We start from the raw sequence: 24,504 nt of genomic DNA, 5'->3' as shown, positions 1-24,504 counted from the left end.
TAGAATATATGTAATACCTATGTACTTTTTATAACCGTATTTTTTTTCAATTTTTGACCCCAAAAATACGTAAATATTGGACACAATGTTTTTGTCAAACGCCACCACCGTTACCTTACCATATAGCTGATCGTACTGTATTGCATGCAACTTTTATGCAAAACTAATCAGGCATACAATTACAAACACCGCGTCAGTTTTAGCTAGTTTTATATTTCAACTTTCATGTTTCCTTTCAAGACAATTTCATCTAAGACGTTCGTAAAATTTACGAAACATGGTGCACATAATTCACCATATCAAAACTATCTGCACAGCTCGCGTCACTCGGAACGGTTTACTTGGGAGGTTATTTATCAGCCACGTCACATCAAAAAATGCGTCACTTTTAGGTAGTATTCTATTTAAATTTTCATGTTCTCTCAATAAAAATTTCATCTAAGACGTTCGTAAAATTTACGAAGCATGGTGCACCTAATTAACCATATCAAAACTATCTGCACAGCTCGCGTCACTCGGAACGGTTTACTTGGGAAAGGTTATTTATCAGCCACGTCACGTGTGCTGCTAAAATTATCACGTGACTTTCGTTTACAAGTTCTCGTTGCATGAAAAAGCTCATGATTAAAGACTACTATGCAAAACTAATCAGAGATACAAACATCGCGTCAATTTCAACTAGTTATCCATTTTAATTTTCATGTTCTCTCAATAAAAATTTCATCTAAGACGTTCGTAAAACTTACGAAGCATGGTGCACCTAATTAACCATATCAAAACTATCTGCACAGCTCGCGTCACTCGAAACGGTTTACTTGCGAAAGGTTATTTATCAGCCACGTCACGTGTGCTGCTAAATTTATCGCGTTTTAGTAGAATTTCCGCCGCGTCGGGGCCTGACTGTTACACGACGTGAAATGTAGATTATAAAGTACCCAGAAAGCCGGTCAGATTAAATGGGTGACATTTTGTATAATACTTTGTCAGGTATCAAATCTCAGTTTGATATGAAGCGGAATCATTTTAATGCATTAATTTATGAGGTAATTAATGAGTTATCTACTCTTAAATCGTTTGACGCACAAATATCAAATTTGACAGGGAAGTAGATTATAAATAGTTGACGTCTAGTCAATTGAAATGTTACATTTTGTAGGCCTTACCTTGCGGTTTTTAGAGGGCGCAATGTTATTTTTTTGCTGTGTAGGGGGGTCAGTATAAAGCTAAAACCAAGTTTGTGGGATCGCCACCCTTGTCCCGCGGCCGCCATCTTGAAAACAAGGGTTGAAATGGTTTTTACGATATAACTCCTAAACTATTTATCTAATAAAAAAAAATTGTTAATATTAATTTTAGCTAATTAAACTTTCTACAGCTTTGTTTCAGTAACTTTTTGTCGTAGAACTATAAATAAAAAGTTATGAGCAAAAATGTACAAATGTAACTTTTCAATGGACGAGTCCGCTAACTACGGATTTTGCAATTTATAAAGGTCTAAGGGCTGACGAACTCACATGCATCCGCTAGTGTATCTATAGATAAATATGAAAAAAAATTGTTCTTTACTGTCTCGTGTCTCGATACAGACATCCCATCACCTTCTACAACACAATTACGTCACATCACATGCAGACCGTGCGCACTGAAACAACAAAAGCCGTCAAAGCCAGACGTGATCAAATTACCTATCACGTGGATACGCAGCGATGCAAACACCTTAAAAGATTTTTTTTTTCTGATTGTGTACGTGCCGTAGCCTTCTTATGGGACCTCAGCGGCGTCACCGGGTGGTTTGGGCGAGCGCAGAAGCATCGCCTGATGGGGCCCGAAGGCAGAAGCAAGTAGATGGGCGGAACGACTCTCTAAGGGCGTCTCCTCTGAGACTCGGGCCTCGACTTAGAGGGCCGTTCGGGAAGGGTGTTTTGGCCTGAGTGTATTAGTCCGGGCGCCGCCGAGATCGTGAGTTAAAAAGCCCACGTCTGGGTGACGTCAGATATCGGACCTTAAAAGCAATGTTCAAGATGGATCGGGCCTACTAAATCACATATTATTCGCGTGCTACAAAAAAGTTAGATTTAGGTGTACAAAAAATAAATTATATAACCTCTTTGCTACAATCTAAATATATAAAAGCTATAGATCACTCATCACGAAATATCGAAAGTTGCTTGATGTACAGAGATTCAATCTGGTATGGAGGTAGATTATAGTTAGTTGACGTCCACTAACAACAGATTTTTCAGTTTATGGAGGTCATAACGGTATTGATAAATTAAAAAAAAGTGTCAATGTTAATGTCGTGTCAATTTTAAAAAATCCGAAAAAAAAATATAACTTGGTCAACCTAGAAATTTATTCAAATTAGTTTTAGATAATTAGGTGATGTATCTACCATTTGCGTATTATCCATTAATTACGGGACACCCTGTATATACCTAAAAGCGGACCGTCACGAAATATCGGAACCCGTTTGACGTACAAAGATAAAATCTGGCAAGGAGTTAGATTATAGTTAGTTGTCCGTTAACAACGGGCTTACAAAGCCGCATGCGTCCACTAGTGTATAGATGAATATGAAAATATTGCTCTTACTGTCTCGTTTCTCGATTCCCTGTCACCTTCTAGAACACAATTACGTCACATCGCATGCAGAGAGAAACAACAAAAGCCGTCTAAGCCAGACGTGATCAAATTACCTATCACGTGGATACGCAGCGATGCAAACACCTTGCCAGACTGAGTTCGCTCGTCAAAAGCAATGCTCAAGATGGATCGCGCCTACTAAATCACATATTCGCGTGACATTTATTATCTTTTGTTACAAACAAGTTAGATTTAAGTAGATAGATGTAGAAAGTTTCACACGTAAATATTTGATCGGTTAAAGTACGTATTATGCAGATAAGTATAGAGTAAGTGTTACATGATTGACTTGAAAGTCGTATATTTCAAAAAGTTCAAATTTCGGGTTTTTCAAGTATGTGAGGTAGGACTAGTTTTCAAGCACTTTTAACCGACTTCAAAAAAAGGAGGAGGTTCGCAATCAGTGTTGCCAGTTGGATCTTATGAGAAGTTACCCGAAATATTAAAAAAAGTAACCTTTTTGTGTAAAAAGTAACCTTTTGACTACTACTACTCTTGCTTTTTGCGTTCCACAGCATGGCTAAACCACCATTTCAGCCTCTGGGGGCTAAAGTAATTTTGTTTTTTTTTTTAATATCTATCTGTTACGAATACTAGCCAAGTATTAAATTACTACAAACCGAAGGAGATTTTACTCGTAAATAGAATCATCTTAAGTAAGGTCCTGATTGTTTGCCTTTTACTTATGGGATAAGAAAAATACAATTAAAGAGCAAGGATCTAAAAAACAATAGACGTTAATTTCTTAAATTCATACTTGATTTTTTTAAGAAATTCAATGTGACTGCAACTTGCTTATTTCGCAACGTCAATTTTAACGTCTTCATTTATAGTGAGATTGACACAGAAACATCGATGAGTTCTTGTTGAGCATTTGTCCGAATTTCTTGATTTAACGACCGTTCTGTTTTAGATATACGAAATTGTAAGTTAATTCTAAAAATTCCGAAATATCACGTAAAAGTAACCATTTTATTAATGTAACCTAAAAGTTACCAATGCAGTCAAAAAATCACCTAAAAGGTTACAAAAGTAATCTTCTGGCAACACTGTTCGCAATTTGAGTCTAGGTTGTTTTTGGGTGTATTTTACTCGATTATGAAACGTCAACTTTGGTTGTTTGTAGTGACTACTACTGGTTATTTGGAATGCCATGATAGCCCAATGGATATGACCTCTGCTTTCGGCGTAGGTTCGAATCCGGTCCAGGGCATGCACCCATCAGATATATGCATTTTAAGAAATTAAATATCTTAGTAATTAGATCGTGGAATCTAATTTATGACTTTATGCCCACAAAGCCCACTTTCACTCCTCAGAGCCTAAGGCATCAAATCAAATCCGAAAACATTGTATTTCTAAATCGTTTATGAAAATTTCTGGGCCCTTGTTATGATCGACGGTCGTTTGTTTAGTCCCGCGTTGGGCGCCAATATTTACATTTTTATCATATTGTATTCAATCGTGTTATTATACTGTTATATGCAGTATTTTTACGAGGAAGAGATAGAAGTGAAACTGACTGCGAAAGGGTTACAGTGCAAATAAGGTGGATTGATGACATAAAAGGGTAGCAGCTGGGGTATGAGAGTTAAGGCCATTGTGTTTGGAAGTCCTTAGTTCGAGAGTCATAATCTTTGTCTAGATTAGAGCTACATAGGTTAAAGCATAAGCCCTCATCCACAAAAGAGTTATTTTAACGGACGTTAGTCTGTTAAAAAGCGTTCAAATATAAAAAATGCATTCTCAAGTACATGTTCACACGACAGTGACATTTTTTAAATCTGGACGCTTTTTTTCGAGCAGTGTTGCATTTTCAATTTTAGGCGTTTGGAAATAGACCTTCATTTAACTTAATACTATATTTGAACGCTTTTTAAAGTCCGTTAAAAAACAGACGTTGTCATTATCCTACTTACAATTACAATGAGGTCGCTTAAAATGAATGTTCGCTTAGATCTTTTAAACTATTCATCGGATTTTACGTATGTATCACCCTTGCGAATACGGGGCGGGCGCTAGTTAACCATTGGAATCTATACTAATATTATAAAGCTGAAGAGTTTGTTTGTTTGGTTGAACGCGCTTATCTCAGGAATTACTGGTCCGATTTGAAAAATTCTTTCCTTTTTCTAGGTTATGCCACATATCGCAGGGTATTATTCTTAAATAATTGTGATGTGTGGCATAATGTAGTAATAAATATATTTTCTTTCTTTCTTTCTTTCTTTCAGTGCTAGATAACCCATTTATCGAGGAAGGCTATAGGCTATATATTGTCCCCGTATTCTTACGGGAACGGGAACCACGCGGGTGAAACAGCTTTTTTAAAAATATAATACTTATAAAAATTTAAAATAGTGCAAATATTTTCCAAATGTACGAAGTTATTAATGTGGAATAGATTTAGGTGTCGAGGAATTTCGCTTAGTATTTCTTTACCTATCTAATTATAAATTCGCAGAACCGTTAAATAGTTATTTAGCTAGAATTTGAATATCTTTTGAGACTAACTCGAAATTCAGAGCCGTAATTACAGATGTGGGTTATATAGGTCACTTGGCAAAACTAATTAGGGCATTAATTTATATCAAGTTATCAAAGACATTATGTTGACTTAACTCGATGTTACGTTTTATATTCATAGTCTCAATAGCTCAACGGTAAGAGCGGTCGGACTCATCACCGAGGGGTGGTGGTTCTTTTTATCCCGGAAAAATCCATGGTTCTCGCGGGATTTGTTGATAACTGAACGAAGTCTTTTCACGTGGACGAAGTCGCGGTCGTTCGCTAGTATTACACACGTAAGGGTCGAACGAGTATAAAACAGAACCTTATTTTTGAAGTACGCTGAAAAGGACTCGTATTTCAGACAAAATAGCTTATTTACGTTCCACTGCACACAATACTCATTGTAAACTTTGTGCTGAAAGTACATTTCGCGTGATCCACTACGCATATCAATTACTAGGGTCCAAATGTAAATGAACGTCCCAAACTCGACCGGGGTATAATGTAATGTGACAGTAGCATTGTAATTCTAAACACTAGCAGAAATATCCATTGGTTACGAAATAGATATAAGTTTCCGAGTGCCTTAGGGCGGGGACCCGCATGACGGGGCTCGAATATGAATAATTCGAGACCCAACTTTTAGGAGGGATTCACATCGACAACTCTGCGTTATTATTTAGTAGGTTGAGGAGTTTGTGTAATTATTTACTACCGAGTCGTCGAATGATCGAAATTAGGCCATAATTTTAAACTTATTTCTTTACTTTTTTGCTCAAACTATCTACATGCAATTCCGAATCGAAGGCCAACCATACTTTTAGGAGAAGGTGAAAAATTAATGACGTAAATGCACATATGAACCAAAGATCCTATTGTCAAACTTCTTCTTTAATCACGCAAGTATATCACACTAATATTATAAATGCGAAAAATTGTGTGTGTGTAGTCGGAGCCGTGATAGCCCAGTGGATAAGCTAATTTTATTTTTAAGTATGTATTGATGCTAATACAGACGCAAGTGTAGACACAACCTAACACACAATTGTTTCGTCTGTTTTTTGTTCCGAGACAATTTTATGGGCACAATAAAAGCCTATTTTTATGCAGCGGTTTGGCGGTTTGGCCCACAACCAATAGCCGATTTTGGATTTGAACTTGTGACGTGTGAAATTGAGTTTATATGGTAATTTTCCACTAGATAGTGGAGATTTATTCGGCGTTGTGTTTACTGATTCCCCGCGATATCCTTATTTACCTATTTGTATTATTTTATTGACATTTTTGTGTGGGGAACTCTATCGTCGAAAATCTATCTTTTGGTGTATCTCAATATGAATTGATGTTTGTTGGTTTTTAATCAACCCATATTCGGCTCACTGCTGAGCTCGAGTCTCCTCTCAGAATGAGAGAGGTTAGGCCAATAGTTACCACGCTGGCCCAATGCGGATTGGCAGACTTCACACACGCAGAGAATTAAGAAAATACTCTGGTGTGCAGGTTCCTCACGATGTTTTCCTTCACCGTTTAAAATATGTGATATTTAATTTGGCCTAACCCCTCTCATTCTGAAATCTGAAAGGAGATTCGAGCTCAGCATTGAGCCGAATATAATAATGATGATGATGATGAATAGATATATCTGTATAAATAAATATATTCCTCAAAGCAATACAATACTATTATAGTAAGGAAAAAGACAGGATTACACCGACATAATTCTTGTTACATGTTAATCAAGGCCTTCAGAAGTCCCCGAGGAGCGTTTTCATTAAGTCATACAAGTTTCAGAGGCTCCCTCGTTTTATAAATGGAAGGCGAACTTTGGCGTTAAACCTAAATCTACGTCACAATTACTAACGTTGACTTTTGACTTTGGCCTCTAACAAAGGTTTGATTGACAACCAATTTTCTCAACCCCTGTTTTTAGTTTTTGGAAAACTAAAAAAAAGGTTTGAGAAAATTGTTCTAAGCAACCGATCATTTCAACCTATTTTTTTTTTTTTATTAATGTACCTAGTGTAACCGCACCATGCTACAGCGCACGAACTAAAGAAACCCTCGATGTGCTAGTCCAGCTCGCACTTATCCTTTTTTTTTTACTCTTCTTAGCATTATTTCATATTCCAAAAATCTATTGTCACTTCTGTACTTTGTGCAATTTTAAAGCAATTATTGAGAACAGCGTTTCTCTAGCAATTCATCATCCCAGCTTATAGGGATGATGGGAAATGAGAAATCCCGGAGCTTTATATCTCGCCAGTACTTATTAGTTTTCTAAGAAAACTTCAAACATTTCATATCATCTAGGCAAGCGCGTTCCACCATAGGCTGCATCATCGCTTACCATCGGCATGATTGCAGCTAAGCGCTTGCTTATTCGAAATGAAAAAAAAAATATATCAAAACAGTAAGTCATTGATGATTGAAATTGAAGAAGACATACTAACTTGTAGACGTAAGTACTCGTACGTTTGATTTCTACCACTTCATCAACATCCTGTATTTGTCCACTGCAGGACATAGGCCTTCCCGAGAGCGCGCAACTACACACAATCCTTCACCTTCCTCATCCAGCCACTTTCCACTACCTTCTTGATGTCGTCGAACCATCAGATGGAGGGCGTCCTACACTGCTACTTGCTGCCTATCACTTGAAGCTATATATTCTCTACATTTGAGTGCCCAAGCAACCGCTGGTCAGGGCTCCAGAGTGAGGAACCTCCTCACTATACGCGCCGTCTCAAGAATCACTGCCGTTACGTGAAAGCTTCTTAAGATGTTGGCCGAAACATTTCGCTGTAAACAGCCATCGGAACAATAATTGTTGACTCAACATTCCAAATGACGGTAATCTCGTGAGAAGTTTGAGTGCCCATGCAACCGGCGGTCAGGGCTCCAGAGTGAGGAACGCCCTCAAGGAATACTGCCATTGATCTAATAGTCAAACAAAAGTTTCTTAGAGTGTTGGTCAAACTCAAAACTTTTCACTATAGTCTATAGATATGATTACTGAAACAACTATAGGAGAAATAGCGATAGACTCAACATTCTACATGATGTTCCATTCCAACTTAACATAATAATTTATAATTTAAATATTATGTTATAAAAACTTTCAGCGAATATTTACGTGTTAATTCTATGTAGGAATTCCACCGACTTTAAATTAATATTTTACATTGCAAATTAATTACCGCGTAAATTTATTCGTTATCAAAAATGCCTTCAATATTGGAAATATTGCTATCAATTCGTTGTGTTATCTATACTAATGTTATAAAGCTGAAGAGTTTTTTTGTTTGTTTTTGATTGAACGCGCTAATCTCAGGAACTACTGGTCCGATTTGAAAAATTATTTCAGTGTTAGACAGCCCATTTATCGAGGAAGGCTATATATTATCTCCATATTTCTACGGAAACGGGAACCACGCGGGTTAAATCGCGCGGCGTCAGCTAGTTTAAATAATATAGCTTACGAAAAAAAAAAAACCGAGGTGTTTTAAAGGGGTTACAGAAATGTTTGACGACTTGGCCAGGTACAAATACAGTAGTTCAATATATTCAGAGTGACAAAATAGTTATTGCATACAGTTTATTTCTTACTAAATAGTTATATTTGTAATGTAGAAGACTATTTTTGTAAAAGAAGTACAGGGGCAACACAAATACACAATGGCGGAAAATTAAGGTTAATTTAAGGCTTAGTAATTATATTTTTATACGAATTATTAATTTTTATTATTAAAATATAATCTTGAAATACTGTATTGAGCCTGGCCAGAAATGAAAACCCCCTATAATATTTTTCGAAAATCTGAACCAAAATTAATAGATAAGCACTTAAATGGTTGATAATGGTTTTTATTTAATTACATAGCCCGTTCGTGATTTAATCATCATCATCATTATACCCATATGCGGCTCATTGCTGAGCTCGAGTCTCCTCTCAGAATCTGAGGCGTGATCATTATTTTTTTTTTATAAAAGGGTTTTTAAAACTCGAATCTCAAATTTTTGGTAATACGAAAACCACCGGGTCAGTGCAAATAAAATTAATCATATTATATTGCCATTTGTGCTGGCGCTACATTTACGTAATGTTGCATTGTTTCCATCGAAGTAATAATGGTAATCTCACTATTTACGGATATTCGGTTTGTTAGCGAATTAACTGTTAATGGGACTGGATGTCATAATCCAATTTCATAATAAACTATGAATTTTACTGTCAAAATATCTATTATATATTTTATTAGAAACAATAATACTTTATCGAATAATACTAATATTATAAAGATTTGACTTTTTTGATTGTTTCATCATCATCATCATCAATCCATATTCGGCTCACTGCTGAGCTCGTGTCTCCTCTCAGAATGAGAGGGGTTAGGCCCACGATGGCCCAGTGCGGATTGGCAGACTTCACATACGCAGAGAATTAAGAAAAATCTCTGGAGTGCAGGTTTCCTCTCGATGTTTTCCTTCACCGTTTGAGACACGTGATATCTAATTTCTTAAAATGCACACAACTGAAAAGTTGGAGCTGCATGCCCCGGACCAGATTCGAACCCACACCCTCCGGAATAAGAAGCAGGGGTCATATACACTGGGTTTGTTTGTTTGGTATGGTAACTCAAAGATACTCGAACGTTTTAAAATTCTTTGACCGTGTATAAAATAATGTGTGTGTTTTATTGCTATGTAAATAACTATAAGCACTTGATAATCTAACTCTAACAACTTCTTCCGGGTTATAATAATCAGTTAAATCGTCCATGTGTGGATAAAACTGGGATTTGTACAGTTTTTATAATTGTGATTAGATAAAAGGAAACTGTACAGTAAAAACTGTAGTCCTAGAAACTTTTAAAAATATAACGTTCACCCTAATTTTTGTTAATTTTATTCAAAGTACACTTGATTTCCATTCTCTTATTATAAATATGGTAACGATTACTACTCATCAAACCATTCGGCTCACTGCTGAGCTCGAGTCTCCTCTCAGAATGAGAGGGGTTAGGCCAATAGTCCATCACGCTGGCCCAATGCGGATTGGCAGACTTCACACACGCAGAGAATCACGAAAATTCTCTGGTATGCAGGTTTCCTCACTCAGACTAAATATGTTGTTGATGACACGATGTTTTACTTCACCGTTTGAGACACATGATATTTAATTTAAAAAAAAAATGGTAACGATTAATCAATAGAATTATTAATAAGCAAACAAATGAACGGCCTTCATATTCGATATCAATTTATATTCGATATCTCCCCCACAGATAATAATTACGTAAACATACAGCCATCGTAGGCATATATGGAGCCCATATCTCAATAGTGTGTGGTGATTAATCAGAAATAATTATGGCAAGCGGATATACATGCAAATCTGATAGATAGCGTTCACTGTCTCTGAAAGCGATATGCCTGAACGCACAGAGGCTGTTCTGAGCCTCAAAGATATTGGATGGCTTAGACAAGACGTAGACTTGCTTGCTTTATGTTATGTTAACGTTATTAGTCTATGTACTTATCTATTTAAACGAGCGATTATTATAATACATTAAACGTCTGTAGTTCCCTTGAGAATATGGGAATAAAAATAATAATAGTTCTGTTAATAGCATTCCATTTATGAAATAAATTTTAAAATCGGTTTGGTGGTTAAACCGTAAAAATTAAATAAACAAACCGACTCACTTTGTATTTATAATATACCATAGAGGTATACATATGTATATTATGATATTTTGGAAAAGGGGCGGAACTGTTGTTTTGTAAAATATGTCAATTAGATATCGTTCGCCAAACGCGACATACAAGGAAAAAGCAACTTAGAACCAATTAACTTAGACCTGTGGTTCGAGGTGCTATATTGTGAGGTTTAAAAGCTGTCTTAGATCTCTAGCGAGACCCTTAATTATAACAATCAGAAGTTCTTTTCAGCCAGTGTTCTTTCATGTAGTTCTTTCAGAAACGGCTTAAATTAACACAACACCGGCTTAGCACCGCCTTCAAAGATAAAACGCTTTAGTTGTCTTTACAATTTTTGAAAGTTTCCCTCGATTTCTCCAGGATCCCATCATCAGATCCTGATATAGTGACAATGGGACCACTTCAGGAGTATACACATTCTAACAAAGGAAATGACGAAGTTCTGAGGTAACATTAAAGAAAAAAAACCATACGCGTCGAATTGTGAACCTCCTCCTTTTTTTGAAGTCGGTTAAAAATGGACCTTTACTCATGTAGTAAACTGTTTTATCAATCGCAAAAGAAAACCGGCTAAAGATTTATTGCCCAGTATCTATTTCATACGTATTTAGAGAAGCCATTAGTATATTTACGTTCCGCACATCATCCCCGCCGGTCCGAGTCCAAAGACCACTAATGGAATGGACGAAAAATGACATAGTATCGCATTGGTAGGAGCCAGGCGAGCGTTACAGAGTGCCTTTCACTGCCACCTTGATAGATGTGGCCGTAGGAACTTGGGAGCCGCAAAGAATGGCAAACCTTTTGATATTACGAGAAACTTTTAGGGCACGGACTGCGTAGTCCGTGTTTTAGTGATAAGGATTCGTATATATGTGTGGCAATTTATTTGGTAATCACTCGTATTATGAAAATGTAAAGATTGCGTATGACATTTCAATGTCAACCTTTAGATAAAACCATACTGTAATCCGTATGTCTTAGGTTTGGCTAATGAAAGTAGAGACTAAAATCGCCTCGCCCGCAAAATTAAAAAAAAATCGGAGTAAATTCTGAAAATTATAGTGCAAATATTGGAATAACTGAGTTTAATACTTATTTATAGTTTTGTATTCACAAACGAAAAAATTATTTAAACAAATCATGAAAACGCATGTTTTTTTAATTTGTTTAGCCGGTTTTTTAAATTTTGCGGGTGATTTCAGTCTCTACTAAGGCAAACTTAATATTTTAAACTAAGCCTACAGGAAATAAATAATTTAATAGGTAAATGAATAAAAAGAGTAAAGAAATTTAAGAACAGTAATTTATTTTCTGTATTTTTTTTTATTATTTTATCGGACGTAAAAAAGGTTCATATACGAAAATAATAATTAGAATAATAAAAGTTATAAAGAAAGTATGCAAAGATATACGTGTGAATCCGTTATCTCTTTATTCTTAGCTATCTAAAGCCATGTATTTAAGATGCAATAGAAGAATAGAAAGTTACCATATATGTAAATATATACATACCCCGTCTATTCTATGCATAGACAATGTCAATAACTAAAACTATTTACAAAAATACGGTAAAAATTCAATCTGCATTATTTTTTTAAAACCGGCACGCGGAATTCCGAAATGAAGTTAATAACGAATTTTCCGGAGTTTTGCTTTAATATTCCGTTTTATTATGATGAAATTTATGACGAACATTCCATTTCGCCGAATTGCATATTTGCCAAACAAAATAATGAACGGTATAGGTAAATAATGCATTAATTATTTGCAATTTAATTTAAAATACTAATTAAGTTGAAGTCCGATTTGTTTGTGTGGACAGTAAATCGCGACGTATTGTTTTTGTTTTAATACAATATTTTGAAAAGTATTTTGTTTCAATAACTTGTTTTTTTTAAACTGTTATTTAACGCTGTCGTAGCGTACATTTTTTGCAGTTGAGTAAGTGAATATTTTTTTTTTAAAGTCGGTTAAAAACGAGTTAAAAATGATAGGTCTACTGCCAATTTAGCTTCGTGACTCGCTGAGCTAGGAATATTTCGGTGACTTTGGTTCTTCTGCGAATCTCCTCATTTCTGATTCGATCACCCTCTGAATGATTTTCAGCCTTCTTCTTTCAGCCGTGATAGAGCCGTGATAGCCCAATGGATATGACCTCTGCCTTTGCCTCTGCACCTCCAACTTTTCAGTTGTGTGCATTTAAAAAAAATATCACGTGTCTCAAACGGTGAAGGAAAAACATGGTGAGGAAACTTATACCTGAGAATGTTTTTCAATACTCTGCATGTGTGAAGTCTGACAATCCGTATTGGGCCAGTGTGGTAGACTATTGGCCTAATCCCTCTCATTCTGAGAGGAAACTCGAACACAGTAGTGAGCCGAATATGAGTTGATAATGATGAAGACACCCGTAATTTGTTTAATTTTTTGTTTAAAGAATATTTGACATGTTTTTTATAATATGACCAATATTCCCATTCCCCTCCAACTAGTCGGAAAAGACTGTGCTTTTTAATAGTAGTAGTTAGCGACCAAGTCTCGGATTCGGCGAGATCAATCGAATAGAATCAAGTCTGTTGAAAATGGAAAGATAAAACACAAGATGCTTTTGTCCCCAGATTGCACAACGTCATCTTCGTCAAGCTTGAGCGGCATCACCAGGGTGTCGGTGGCGGTTACGGGCATCGAACGGCCAACGGCAAAGAAGATCAGACCAAAGCCAGCTTCGCCAAACCGACAAGGACCTCAGCAGTGCCAAGTAAGATACAAAAGCATTAGCCATATTTTTTCATTATCACCAAAATTCCTTTTCCCATCCAACACGTTAAGGGATTGTGGTAGGAGTGGGTATAACAATATTAAAACAAACAGGGATCGAACCCACGATATTGAATCCGGTCTTTATCGTGGAGCTATTGATGCTTAAAATGTTTACGCTTTACAATAATTGATGTCAAATAATTGAAGATCGAACCAACCAGCCAGGTGCAACCGGTCTTTCTATTGATGGAGTGTTGGTGTGTTGGATATATTCTCTAAACATTGGTAATTTCCATTCCCCCTCTAAGCGAATAGCTCGTCTTCGGCACTTCTACGTTAGTAACAAAGTGAGAATGGAACTTGAGTCCGATCTCGTAACCGTGAACAATATTAAATACTGTTAGATGTGTTACTAGCGCATGAAAAATGAGGCGCTCAAAAGAGGAAACTTAAAGTCAACTCAATGTTCAACAGCGAACATTATTTAAACAAGTAATACCTAAATATCGTCTACAAATGAGTTGTGCGTTCAGGAAGTGTAAAAACTATACATATACATATAAATAGATATATAATTGAAAAAGAAAGACAAAATTGTACATGTGTGCGCTCAGTGTTGTAGCCTATTATTCGGATTACATTTTGCGATGATTTTGTATTGATGTAACCGATCTATAGTATTAAATTATCATTGACCGTGAAGCTTTTAAATTGTAAGCAGTATTCATTATAATTTATATCTACTTCGACACTATACTACGTAATATTATAGTCGTAATAGCCTATTTAAAAAGGTTTTATAAAATCCATTTAAAAGATACGCCATACCCAATAAAATGAACCACTGACTGGTACATTTTAGGCCTTAAGTCTTAGGCATTGAGGTCTTTAGTCGTTGAACGGAAATAAAAAGGAACCCCATAGACAAGAAAGACGTGGAGTAGTAGCATAAACCTGTTCCGGTTAGTTTCCGCCCCGTTACGACCGATGGACCACGGCGATTGCTTCTATTTGTCTTGTGACATTCTGAGCGATACGCACACATGCGTGAAAGCCTTTGCAACGATATATTATATGTATATCTGTAAGAATATTTTTTTTAAATGCACACAAGTTTCTTTATTTATTCATTTAGGCCTTACACAAACTGTAATTCATATATTAAATACTAGCTGACGCCGAGCGGTTTCACCCGCGTGGTTCCCGTTCCCGTAGGAATACTCGGATAATAGGCTATCTAACACTGAAAGAAATTTTCAAATCGGACCAGTAGTACCTGAGATTAGCGCGTTCAATTAAACAAACAAACAAACAAACAAACTCTTCAGCTTTATAATATTAGTATAGATAGCTTATTTATAACTCATCCATAATTCGATAAGAGCCGTGATAATGCCGTTGGATGAACCTCCAACTTTTCAGTTGTGTGCGTTTTAAGAAATTAAATATCACGTGTCTCAAACGGTGAAGGAAAAACATCGTGAGGAAACCTGCATACCAGAGAATTTTTTTCAATACTCTGCGTGTGTGAAGTCTGCCAATCCGCAATTGTGTGTGGTGTGGTGGTATTGGCCTAATCCCTTTCATTCTGAGAGGAGACTCGATCTCAGCAGTATGCCAAATATAAGTTGATAATGATGAAGAAACCCGTAGTTTGTTTCATTTTTTTTAAAAAAGAATATTTGACATATTTTTATAATATGACTAACTAGTCGGGAAAGACTGTGCTAGGAGTGGGTACGACAATAGACCAACGGAGTGGGGATCGAACCACCACCCCTCGGTGATGAGTCCAACCGCTCTTACCGTTGAGCTATTGAGGCTTTTTAATAGTAGTAGTTAGTGACTAAGTCTCATATATTAAATATAGCTTATTTAGAACTCATCCATAATTCAATAAGAGCCGTGATAACCCAGTGGATATGACCTCTGCCTCTGAATCCGGAGGCTGTAGGTTCGAATCCGGTCCGGGGCATGCACCTCCAACTTTTCAGTTGTGTGCATTTTATGAAATTAAATATCGCGTGTCTCAAACGGTCATCTACCTACTTTTTTTTTATTCTTTACAAGTTAGCCCTTGACTACAATCTCACCTGATGGTAAATGAAGATGCAGTCTAAGATGGTAGCGGGCTTACTTGTTAGGAGGAGGATGAAAATCCACATCCGTTTCGGTTTCTACACGGCATCGTACCGGAACGCTTGTCGCTTGGCGGTACGTCTTTGCCGTTAGGGTGGTAACTAGCCACGGCCGAAGCCTCCCACCAGCCACTCTATCAATATGAACTAATGGATCTCAGTATGCACTGGATGACATATTTTACGTAGGTAAAAAAAAATAATAAAATTAAAATTGAGATTCTAAAATTTAAAATTTAACAGTTAGCATTAAATAAATAGTGAATGCAAAATCCTTTGACTTGAGAATTGGATGCTAAAGAAAGAAAAACTTTGAAGAAAAAAAAACTTCTAAAGAGATTTTCGGGATTTGCCGCTCGTGTATTGGGCGCTCCAACTTTAAAACAGGGCCCCTCCAAGGATACGCAACTGCTAATTATATCAATCAGGTTCAAGTAAGGCTATTCGGACTGGGTCTGTTCAAACGTTATTATCCATTCCACCGCCGGTACAAACGGTTATTACGCGCGAAGATACGGCTGGAAGTGCTTGCTTTTATAGATATTGATACTACCCCCATCACTGTTAAATTAATTAACACACTACGTAACTATATTGGTAAATATGCGTATCACAACGTTACAGGCAGATGAATAAAAATAAATAACAGTATTAGTCTTATCACTAATAACTATGAGTAACATAAGTATTACCAATTATTGTATGAACAGCCTGTATATACAAATATCATTCAGATGTCAGTTTTATTCACTTCATACCCACCTTTTCTGTTTTTGTTTACAATTTGTTTCTAATTATTGTTATATTAAGTTAAACGTAGTGTTTTTATGTATTTATGTGTAGTTTTAATTGTAGAATTAGATTTCTCTTTCTAATTTTTAAAATTTTTAAGTTCATAGTAGATTAGTATTATAGCATTATATAGTAGTAGATTTAATTACAGTATTGTCAACGGCGAAGGGTGCGCAGAAAAACTTTAACAAGTTTATGTCTGCACCTTTTAATTTTTATCATGTAATTATTATATATAATTAAATAAATAAAAAAATAGTATAATACACAGGTTGCCAACTAGCCACAAAGTAAAAGCCAGAATAAGAGAATAGAATAAATCATAATTATAAAGTTCAGAGGGGGTTTGAAATAATATTCACTGTTGATCTTCAATACTATGTTTATTCACCAATGCACCATACATTCATATATATATTACACATCACTGCTATCACTTTATATTATACATCAATCAATACAATATAGATATATAACACTTCACCACAATCACTTGGCACTTGTTGCCTCTGCGATAGCAAACGAACGTCTGGCCCGCAAATAAGGAAGCGATAGCTTTTATACCTTGTATCATGACAATATCTCAATTTATTATTTACAAATGTCAAGGTGTATTTATCAATGTCAATCAAATGTCAATGTACTGGTGTATCATGACGTATCATGACTTAGTAGGACCAATATTTAAAATTGCTAACATAATATAAAGCCATACACTGTAAAACATTTATACCTACTCATTACACCAATAATAGTTTCCAGTTGCGGGAATTGAACCCACGGCTTTGAATACAATAGCCATAGGCAGAGTCTTTTTACCCTTTTTACCAATCAGTTGTCTTGCCATTGAAATGTAACAGTATCAAGTATAGCGATGAAACAAGACTAACGTTCAAATACAACAAATGCATTCCCAAGTATATGTAGTGTTTTTAAAACACGAAGCTTTTTCTCGAGCAGTGTTACTTTTTCAATTTTGGGATTTAGAAATAGATCTTCACTCAACTTTTCCACTTTACACTATATTTAAAAGTTTTTTAACGTCAGTTAAAAAAACTTTCGCGCGAATTAGGGCTAACAGAATACTTAACCAAATTTTCTATTTTGATATAGATTCTGCTTCTCACACAGTAAAAATAAAGTATTTCATTAGATATTAAATGACTTTTTTAGGAAATAAGGAAAAAAAAATTGTTTTTATAAAAAATATTTTCCTTAAAAACACATAATATAGATAAATTCAAAAAGCCCATACATATTAGCCTAAGCATTAAGCTCTACTATTAAGCTCTTAAATACAAACTTTGATCTGAGTTACACTCGGTTCTGAGATCGGGAAACAAATATACTTACCTACAAATCTATACCCAAAAAAAACGAGTTACAACATTTGTGCATAGCTGTCTCCAAGCACCTACTTATTACGTAAGAACATTATATGTTAAGCTCAACACATTGTGATAGAGAGAACAATGACATAGCAAGCATCGGAAAAATAACAGAGAGTGAATAATGTGATGAAATTATCATAAATTATTTCCAAAAGGGAAATCACGAGAATGGTGAGCCAGGAAGTGTAGGCAGATTCGTACACGAGTACAAACAAGGATAAGAAACTGTGTTTATAGGTCAGCCGAATGCGATCAAAAGCCTGCCAGGGGTGAAGTCACCCCTTTCGGATCACAGAAGTATATTCCGCTACGATTTGTGCTTTATTTTGTAGTAATGAGATTGTTTGGGAGGACACGAAATTCGATAGCGTTTCAAGGTCTGTCATTTTATTTGCTCAGAGCAGTCATGACTTAATGAATGAATAATAAACTAAAGATTGTTTGCTTGTTTTTTATTGTATTTTGTATATTAAGGTATATATAATGTTTATCTACATTCATCATAACTACATAGTATAAAACAAAGTCATTTTTTCTGTCCCTATGTATGCTTAAATCTTTAAAACTACGCAACAGATTTAGATACCGTTTTTTATGTTCTACAATCCATGCTCTATAATATAACTCAATATCAAATTTCAACTATTTTGGTTCAGTAGTCGAGATGTGAAAGAGTAACAAACATTCATTTCATTAAAATCATCAGTTTTTGCAAATCTCGGGAAACCATGGATTTTTCGGGATAAAAAGTAGCCTATGTTAATCCAGAGTAAAATCTTACTCTTTTCCAAATTTCAGCCAAATCGCTTCAATAGTAGCAGCGTTAAAGAGTAACAAACATCCAAACATCCATACAAACTTTCGCGTTTATAATATTAGTAGGATTAAGTAAAAAGAGTGTTGATATTCACATCACACACTATCAGCTATTAAATCGGTAACAAGCCATGCCACCGTAATATACCTAAAAATTGTAATATAAATAACTCAAACTAATTTAATCTCGTTAAAAATAGGTAATCCCAAAAGTTGAAATTGTAAATATTATTGAAATTCTAAACTCCTTAAATCATTAACAAGCAATTCAATACCCCTTTTGTACCCCAAACGTCAATTTTCATTTCATAACTCCAAGCCGAAGCAAACTTACAAAAGCCCATAATATAATCAGATACCAAACTTGCTGTTCATAGTGATGCTACAACTCGATTAGACTCGCTACATCGCGATACTTGGTATTGTTTCAATTTCACAGGAAGTGTTAAAAAATTTCACAGGAAGTGTTTTGTATAAAATCAATCTCAATTTTATGTCCTTCTTGTTTTTACACTTTACAAAGTAACTTTAAAAAGATTCTCCATTTACCATTACTAATATTCTACTTTCTATATCAAACCAGTAGAGATGGACTTTTTATACATTAAATATAATAATAATAAAAAATTAAAATGCAGACAAAAGTAGTATAACATTCATGAAAACTAGTATTTAAAAATTCTTGAAAAAATAAATGCTTTTCCGAAGATAAAATAATATTTATACGGTTAAATTGAGAACCTCCTCCTTGTTTTAAGTTGGTTAAAAAGAATCGCTTTCAGTTATCTGAAAATTATCGAAATTCTACAGAAACAAAGTCGTTAGAGATCTGCTATTTATTATATATTAATAAAGCCTAATTTACTGTTTTTTTTTCATAACATTATTATTTATTACGCTATTTATTAGGACATTTAAATCACACCTCCTTTTATTTTCGTTCTCAACATTTTTGTGCAACAGCAATATGCACCTTACTACGTTTATTTTGCTGAAAATACAAATTTTATCGGAAACGGTAAAATATCAGATAGTTGATTTACTTATAACACGTCACTTACACTCACTTCAACCGACCGTCAAAGAACAATGTATAACTATAAAATACCCTAAAACACAAAAAAAAAACAGTTTAATTGACAATAGCCTTCGTTGAATAAATTGTATATTGTGTCATGTACTCGTATTATAAAAATCAAATTATCGACTTTGCAAGAATTGTCGAGTGATCGCAAAACATTCGTGGCCATCACTAGTTTTTATCTTCACAGATTTGAACTGATACTGCTAATTGGTAGGCTAATAGCCTTGATGGTCGTTGGCAATTAAAGCTTATTGATGTCGCCGTGGATCTCCGACCCTCGTCTTGTTTTAACCCCATCTCGCTTTCCTAATAATTAATCAGACAATTATCCGCCTATCTGTGATATTTCCTTAAAATAACATGTTATTAAGATAATTAAAAAGTTGCTGGCAATAATTGTTACTGTTTGCAATTTATCGTCATCATTATCAACCCATATTCGACTCACTGCTGAGCAGAATCCTCCTCTCAGAATGAGAGGGGCTAGGCCAATAGTCCACCACGCTGGCCCAATGTGGTTTGGCAGACTCGTAGAGAATTAAGAAAATTCTCAGGTATCAAGGTTTCCTCACGATGTTTTTCCTTGATCTTTTGAGACACGTGATATTTAATTTCTTAAAATGCACGTAACTGAAAAGTTAGAGGTTCATGCCCTGGACTGGCTTCGAACCTACGCCCTCCGGAATCCGAAGCAAAAGTCATATTCACTGGGCTATCACGGCTCATGAAGGGTGTAACGTCAGCCGTGGCTAGTTACCACCCTACCGGCAATATTTAATACTAGCGGACGCCCGCGACTTCGTCCGCGTGAAGCCCTACTACTACCCTACCCTACTTCTACTCTACACCTACCCTACAAGGGGTGAGTAGGGACTTATCCCTACCCTACCCTACCCCAACCTACCACGGGACGGAAGCTTAAAAAATAGAGTAACATCTCCCGTTTTCCCAACATTTCCATTCACCTCTCTGCTCCTATTGATCGTAGCGTGATAAAAAGTATACTATAACCTGCCCAGGAGTATGAAGAATAATTGTACCAAGTTTCGTTAAAATCCGTCCAGTAGTTTTTGTTTCTATAACGAACATACAGACAGACACACAGACAGACAGAGAGACAGACAAAAAATTTACTGATTGCATTTTCGGCATCAGTATCGATCACTAATTACCTCCTAATTATTTTGGAAATATATTTCATGTATAGAATTGACCCCTCTACAGATTTATTATAAGTATAGATTAATACATCCTTAACTATAACAACCAAGGTCAATATGGCTAAGAAATCAAATTTGCTGATATCTACGTTCTATCCGAGCAAATTATGACTGATTCTTATTTCATTTAACAGTCCGTGAGTTGGGCGCTGAAAGCGTTGGACGCGGGCCGAATGCCTAATGTTGTTTAACTTATAAAATCCCAGTCTTTAGGGAATTCGGCTCTATATTTTTATTAAATTACTCGTGTTACAAAATAGGCTAAAATTATGATGTACAGGGAAAATGTAACAAAAATTGATAATAAAATTTCCAGTTATGAGATTTTAAAATTACATTTGGTTTGCTTGTGTAGTACAAAAATAACTTTAAAGTAATTTTACAATATACTAACTTATAAAAAAAAATAAAACTGTTACTCTTATTCATTGAAAAACTTGTTTAATATAATAATGTAAGGAATAATAAAGGCTTTGATATTGAAAAATTTTACAGTTATTGCTTGACTTAGTTATCTATATAAAAAACAACAATCGGCTCTCATAATCCCAATAATTCAATCCAAAAGAAATGAAATTCTATAGCCATAGTGATTATTTTTTTCATTAGGTGGTTTTCTATGCATCTAAATTGTACTCGTTAAAGTCAACTATATAAACTACATTATTGAATCCTGTTAATAAATTATCAAAAAGTAGAGAATACCAACATTATAATAATTGGTATTAAAAATATTCTTATAAGAGGGAATGAACTCAGGAAGACAACGTTTGAAAAAGGGGTCAAAAAAGCATCGTCTATTTAAAATAACTTTTGAAAGAACATCTTGTAATACTGATGGGCTATAAATTAATTCATTTTCTGCGACGGTAATTTAGTTTAACTCAAATAAACCTATAACGGACTTTTCATTTCATTGAACAGGGAAAACTAAGCAATTGAAAGCTTCGGCCCAAAGGTTTTGAAATATTGATTTTACCTACCACTTAAGGATAGCAAACAATCGTTTTAGAACGTCCTCGGAGACGATCGTCTACAAGCGGTTACTTGTTGAGACAAAGGCTTTAGAACTAAGGTTCGGAGGTAGACTGAAAACAAAAGGTGCTAGATTCAATTTTCGCTCATTGCACAATTGTCGTATACATTTGTTGTATTGGCTTTTCTTAGAGACAGGAATGAAGGATGGTATTATGTAGTAAAGACATTGGCTAATATTGTTTTTATTGTATCCCCGGAGGAGGGTTGAAAATGTTTATTTAGCATGCTGTTAAACTTAAATCGTTTTAGAAAATTCAAGGTGTCACGATTTGTCTCAGTTGTAGGAAGGGCGTAGTATTTCCCTGAGTACATGTATCCCATTTTGTTTTCGCAGTGATTTTTTTTATTATTTAAATACTATTTTTTTTTAAATCAAACAATTACAAATATATTAATGAAACACATAATACACAGTACAAGCATGTGCAAAGGCGATCGAAGGATCGAGGCGAAATTATTAATTTTACAATTGCACGTTGTAGATTCAACATCTCCTGAGGAAGCTCCGGTTTCATGGGTTTGTCGGCTTTTCGCGGATAATAAATAAATTATTATCTATTTATTAATTTTTGCATTTTTTGCTTTCATCTTTTATATAAAGGAATTGATGTATAAAATTTTTAGTCAGTAGAAATTAAGATTATTCTAACATGGTAGTTGCTCAAACAAAATTAATTTACGTCAAAGAATTCAGCCCTTGGCTAACTTTATCCTAGTTATCAAGTTTGTGGCAATCTCCTTAAAAGTCTAGCCCATTTGTTTCGACCTACTCATCTCGGAGGCTACGTGATTGGCACCACCACTGACACAATTCCAAAAGTTTCTAAGACATAGTTAATCTAATGTTGGACAAGTCTTATCTGTTGGCGTACACCCAAGCCCGCGCGGAGGCCCGGCTTTGCGTCAAACCGCGGCTTTTGCAACTTAATACCACACAGCATATACTGTTTATATGTTACACGGAAAAGTAAGTTTATAGCAGCCGAGATTTTCTAAGACGCCGCCTTTCGGATGTACACTATTTAGTTTGACAGTTTTAGAAGAACAGTTTCTTTAAGATTATTTATGTTCCACCAACAAATAAAATTAGGTTTTATGTGAGCTGAGATATTTATTACAATTTCCTATCTTTTCGAAGAGCCGATGGACGTTAGGGTCCCAAGGTGTTGCGGCGACCCGCATTGCAAAGAGCAGTGTAGGTCGACCCCCTGCCAGGTGGACTGACGACATCAAACGAGTCGCAAGGATTCTCTGGATGCAAGCGGCTTAGTATCGTGATGTTTGGAAGTCCAAAAGGCCTATGTCCTGCAGTGGACGTCCATCGGCTGATATAATGATGATCCCTCTCTTTATGTCTTTGTTGCTAACTCCCTTAATTATGTATGTATAATATTTTTATGGACACTTGATTGGCGTAAGTGTTTTTCAATGTGTAAATTATTGTTTTCATGTTAATGCTGTTTATTTCCTAAATAAATGTAAAAAATTAAGTGCTGTTGTGAGCCTCTAAAATAAGCTGATAATGATGATGAGGATTTTTCTAATACGCAAACACTCCAACAACTTATAAGTATTGTTTGATAGCCTATGAAGAGATTCCAAAGATAATTTATATTGCCATCATAACGATGTCAAAGGTAAAGTCAAAGTTAATTTATTTTAATTAGGCTTTAAGGTGCTGATAGACTTGAGCATTCGCTGGTAAGAGAACATCGAACATACGTCGTTTTTATATTTGTCGAACTGAACAACGAGCAGAGCCAAGCATAGAGCCAAATATTGCTACGAACATCTTGAGAATTCTAGCGAACGTTCGATTCGATCAAGCAAATCTGCTAGCTAGAATGCTCGCCAAAACGCTCGATAGAATGCTCGCTAAAATGTTCTCGTATTTTCCTGTGATGTAACATTCGCACGAATGTTCATTACAATTTCAAAAACCATTATAGAGGAAAACCTGGTCCGCTAGTGAATTTTAAATCAAGTGATTATGATGAATACAATTTTTTCACAACAAAAACAAATATGCAAAAACCTAACTCTCCTTTTACAGTCGGATATAAAATTAGTTACTTCAAAGGTTAGGAACCGCAAACTAAATTTCAAGCTCTGAAATTTAGGTATAGGCACCCTTCTGTTACGTAATTACATGGAATGGTTTTGGCGAGCTGCCGACACCGTTTATTGGACCGCTTTAATATCAACCGAGTAGCATTGCTCACCGTTGTGTTAAAGCTCATGAAATACTTTACTCGATTGCCACAATTTTTCCAATAACGTACAAGCTTAAAACTCAAACTATCGCTCTGAATATAGCCTACTAGAAGACCACAACTTCTGCGTGAAATTCGGCTTGTCATAAATTCCGCGGGAAATGTGGATTTTTT

General features: G+C 35.4%; 1 protein-coding gene across 1 annotated transcript in view; it reads left to right on the top strand.

Moving 5' to 3' along the window:
* Positions 1 to 24,504, top strand: part of LOC112044369 (uncharacterized) — a gene marked incomplete in the record, with an annotated part of 306,951 nt that overhangs the window by 219,427 nt on the left and 63,020 nt on the right. Inside the window, 1 exon segment of the mRNA XM_052888004.1 lies at positions 13,497 to 13,636. Within this exon segment, the coding sequence (XP_052743964.1) occupies positions 13,497 to 13,636 (140 nt within the window).

Source organism: Bicyclus anynana, chromosome 21 (assembly GCF_947172395.1).
Source record: "Bicyclus anynana chromosome 21, ilBicAnyn1.1, whole genome shotgun sequence".
In the NCBI taxonomy this organism is placed as follows: domain Eukaryota; kingdom Metazoa; phylum Arthropoda; class Insecta; order Lepidoptera; family Nymphalidae; genus Bicyclus; species Bicyclus anynana.
The sequence above is the reverse complement of the archived record's forward strand: the minus strand, read 5'-3'. Positions and strand labels throughout refer to the sequence as shown.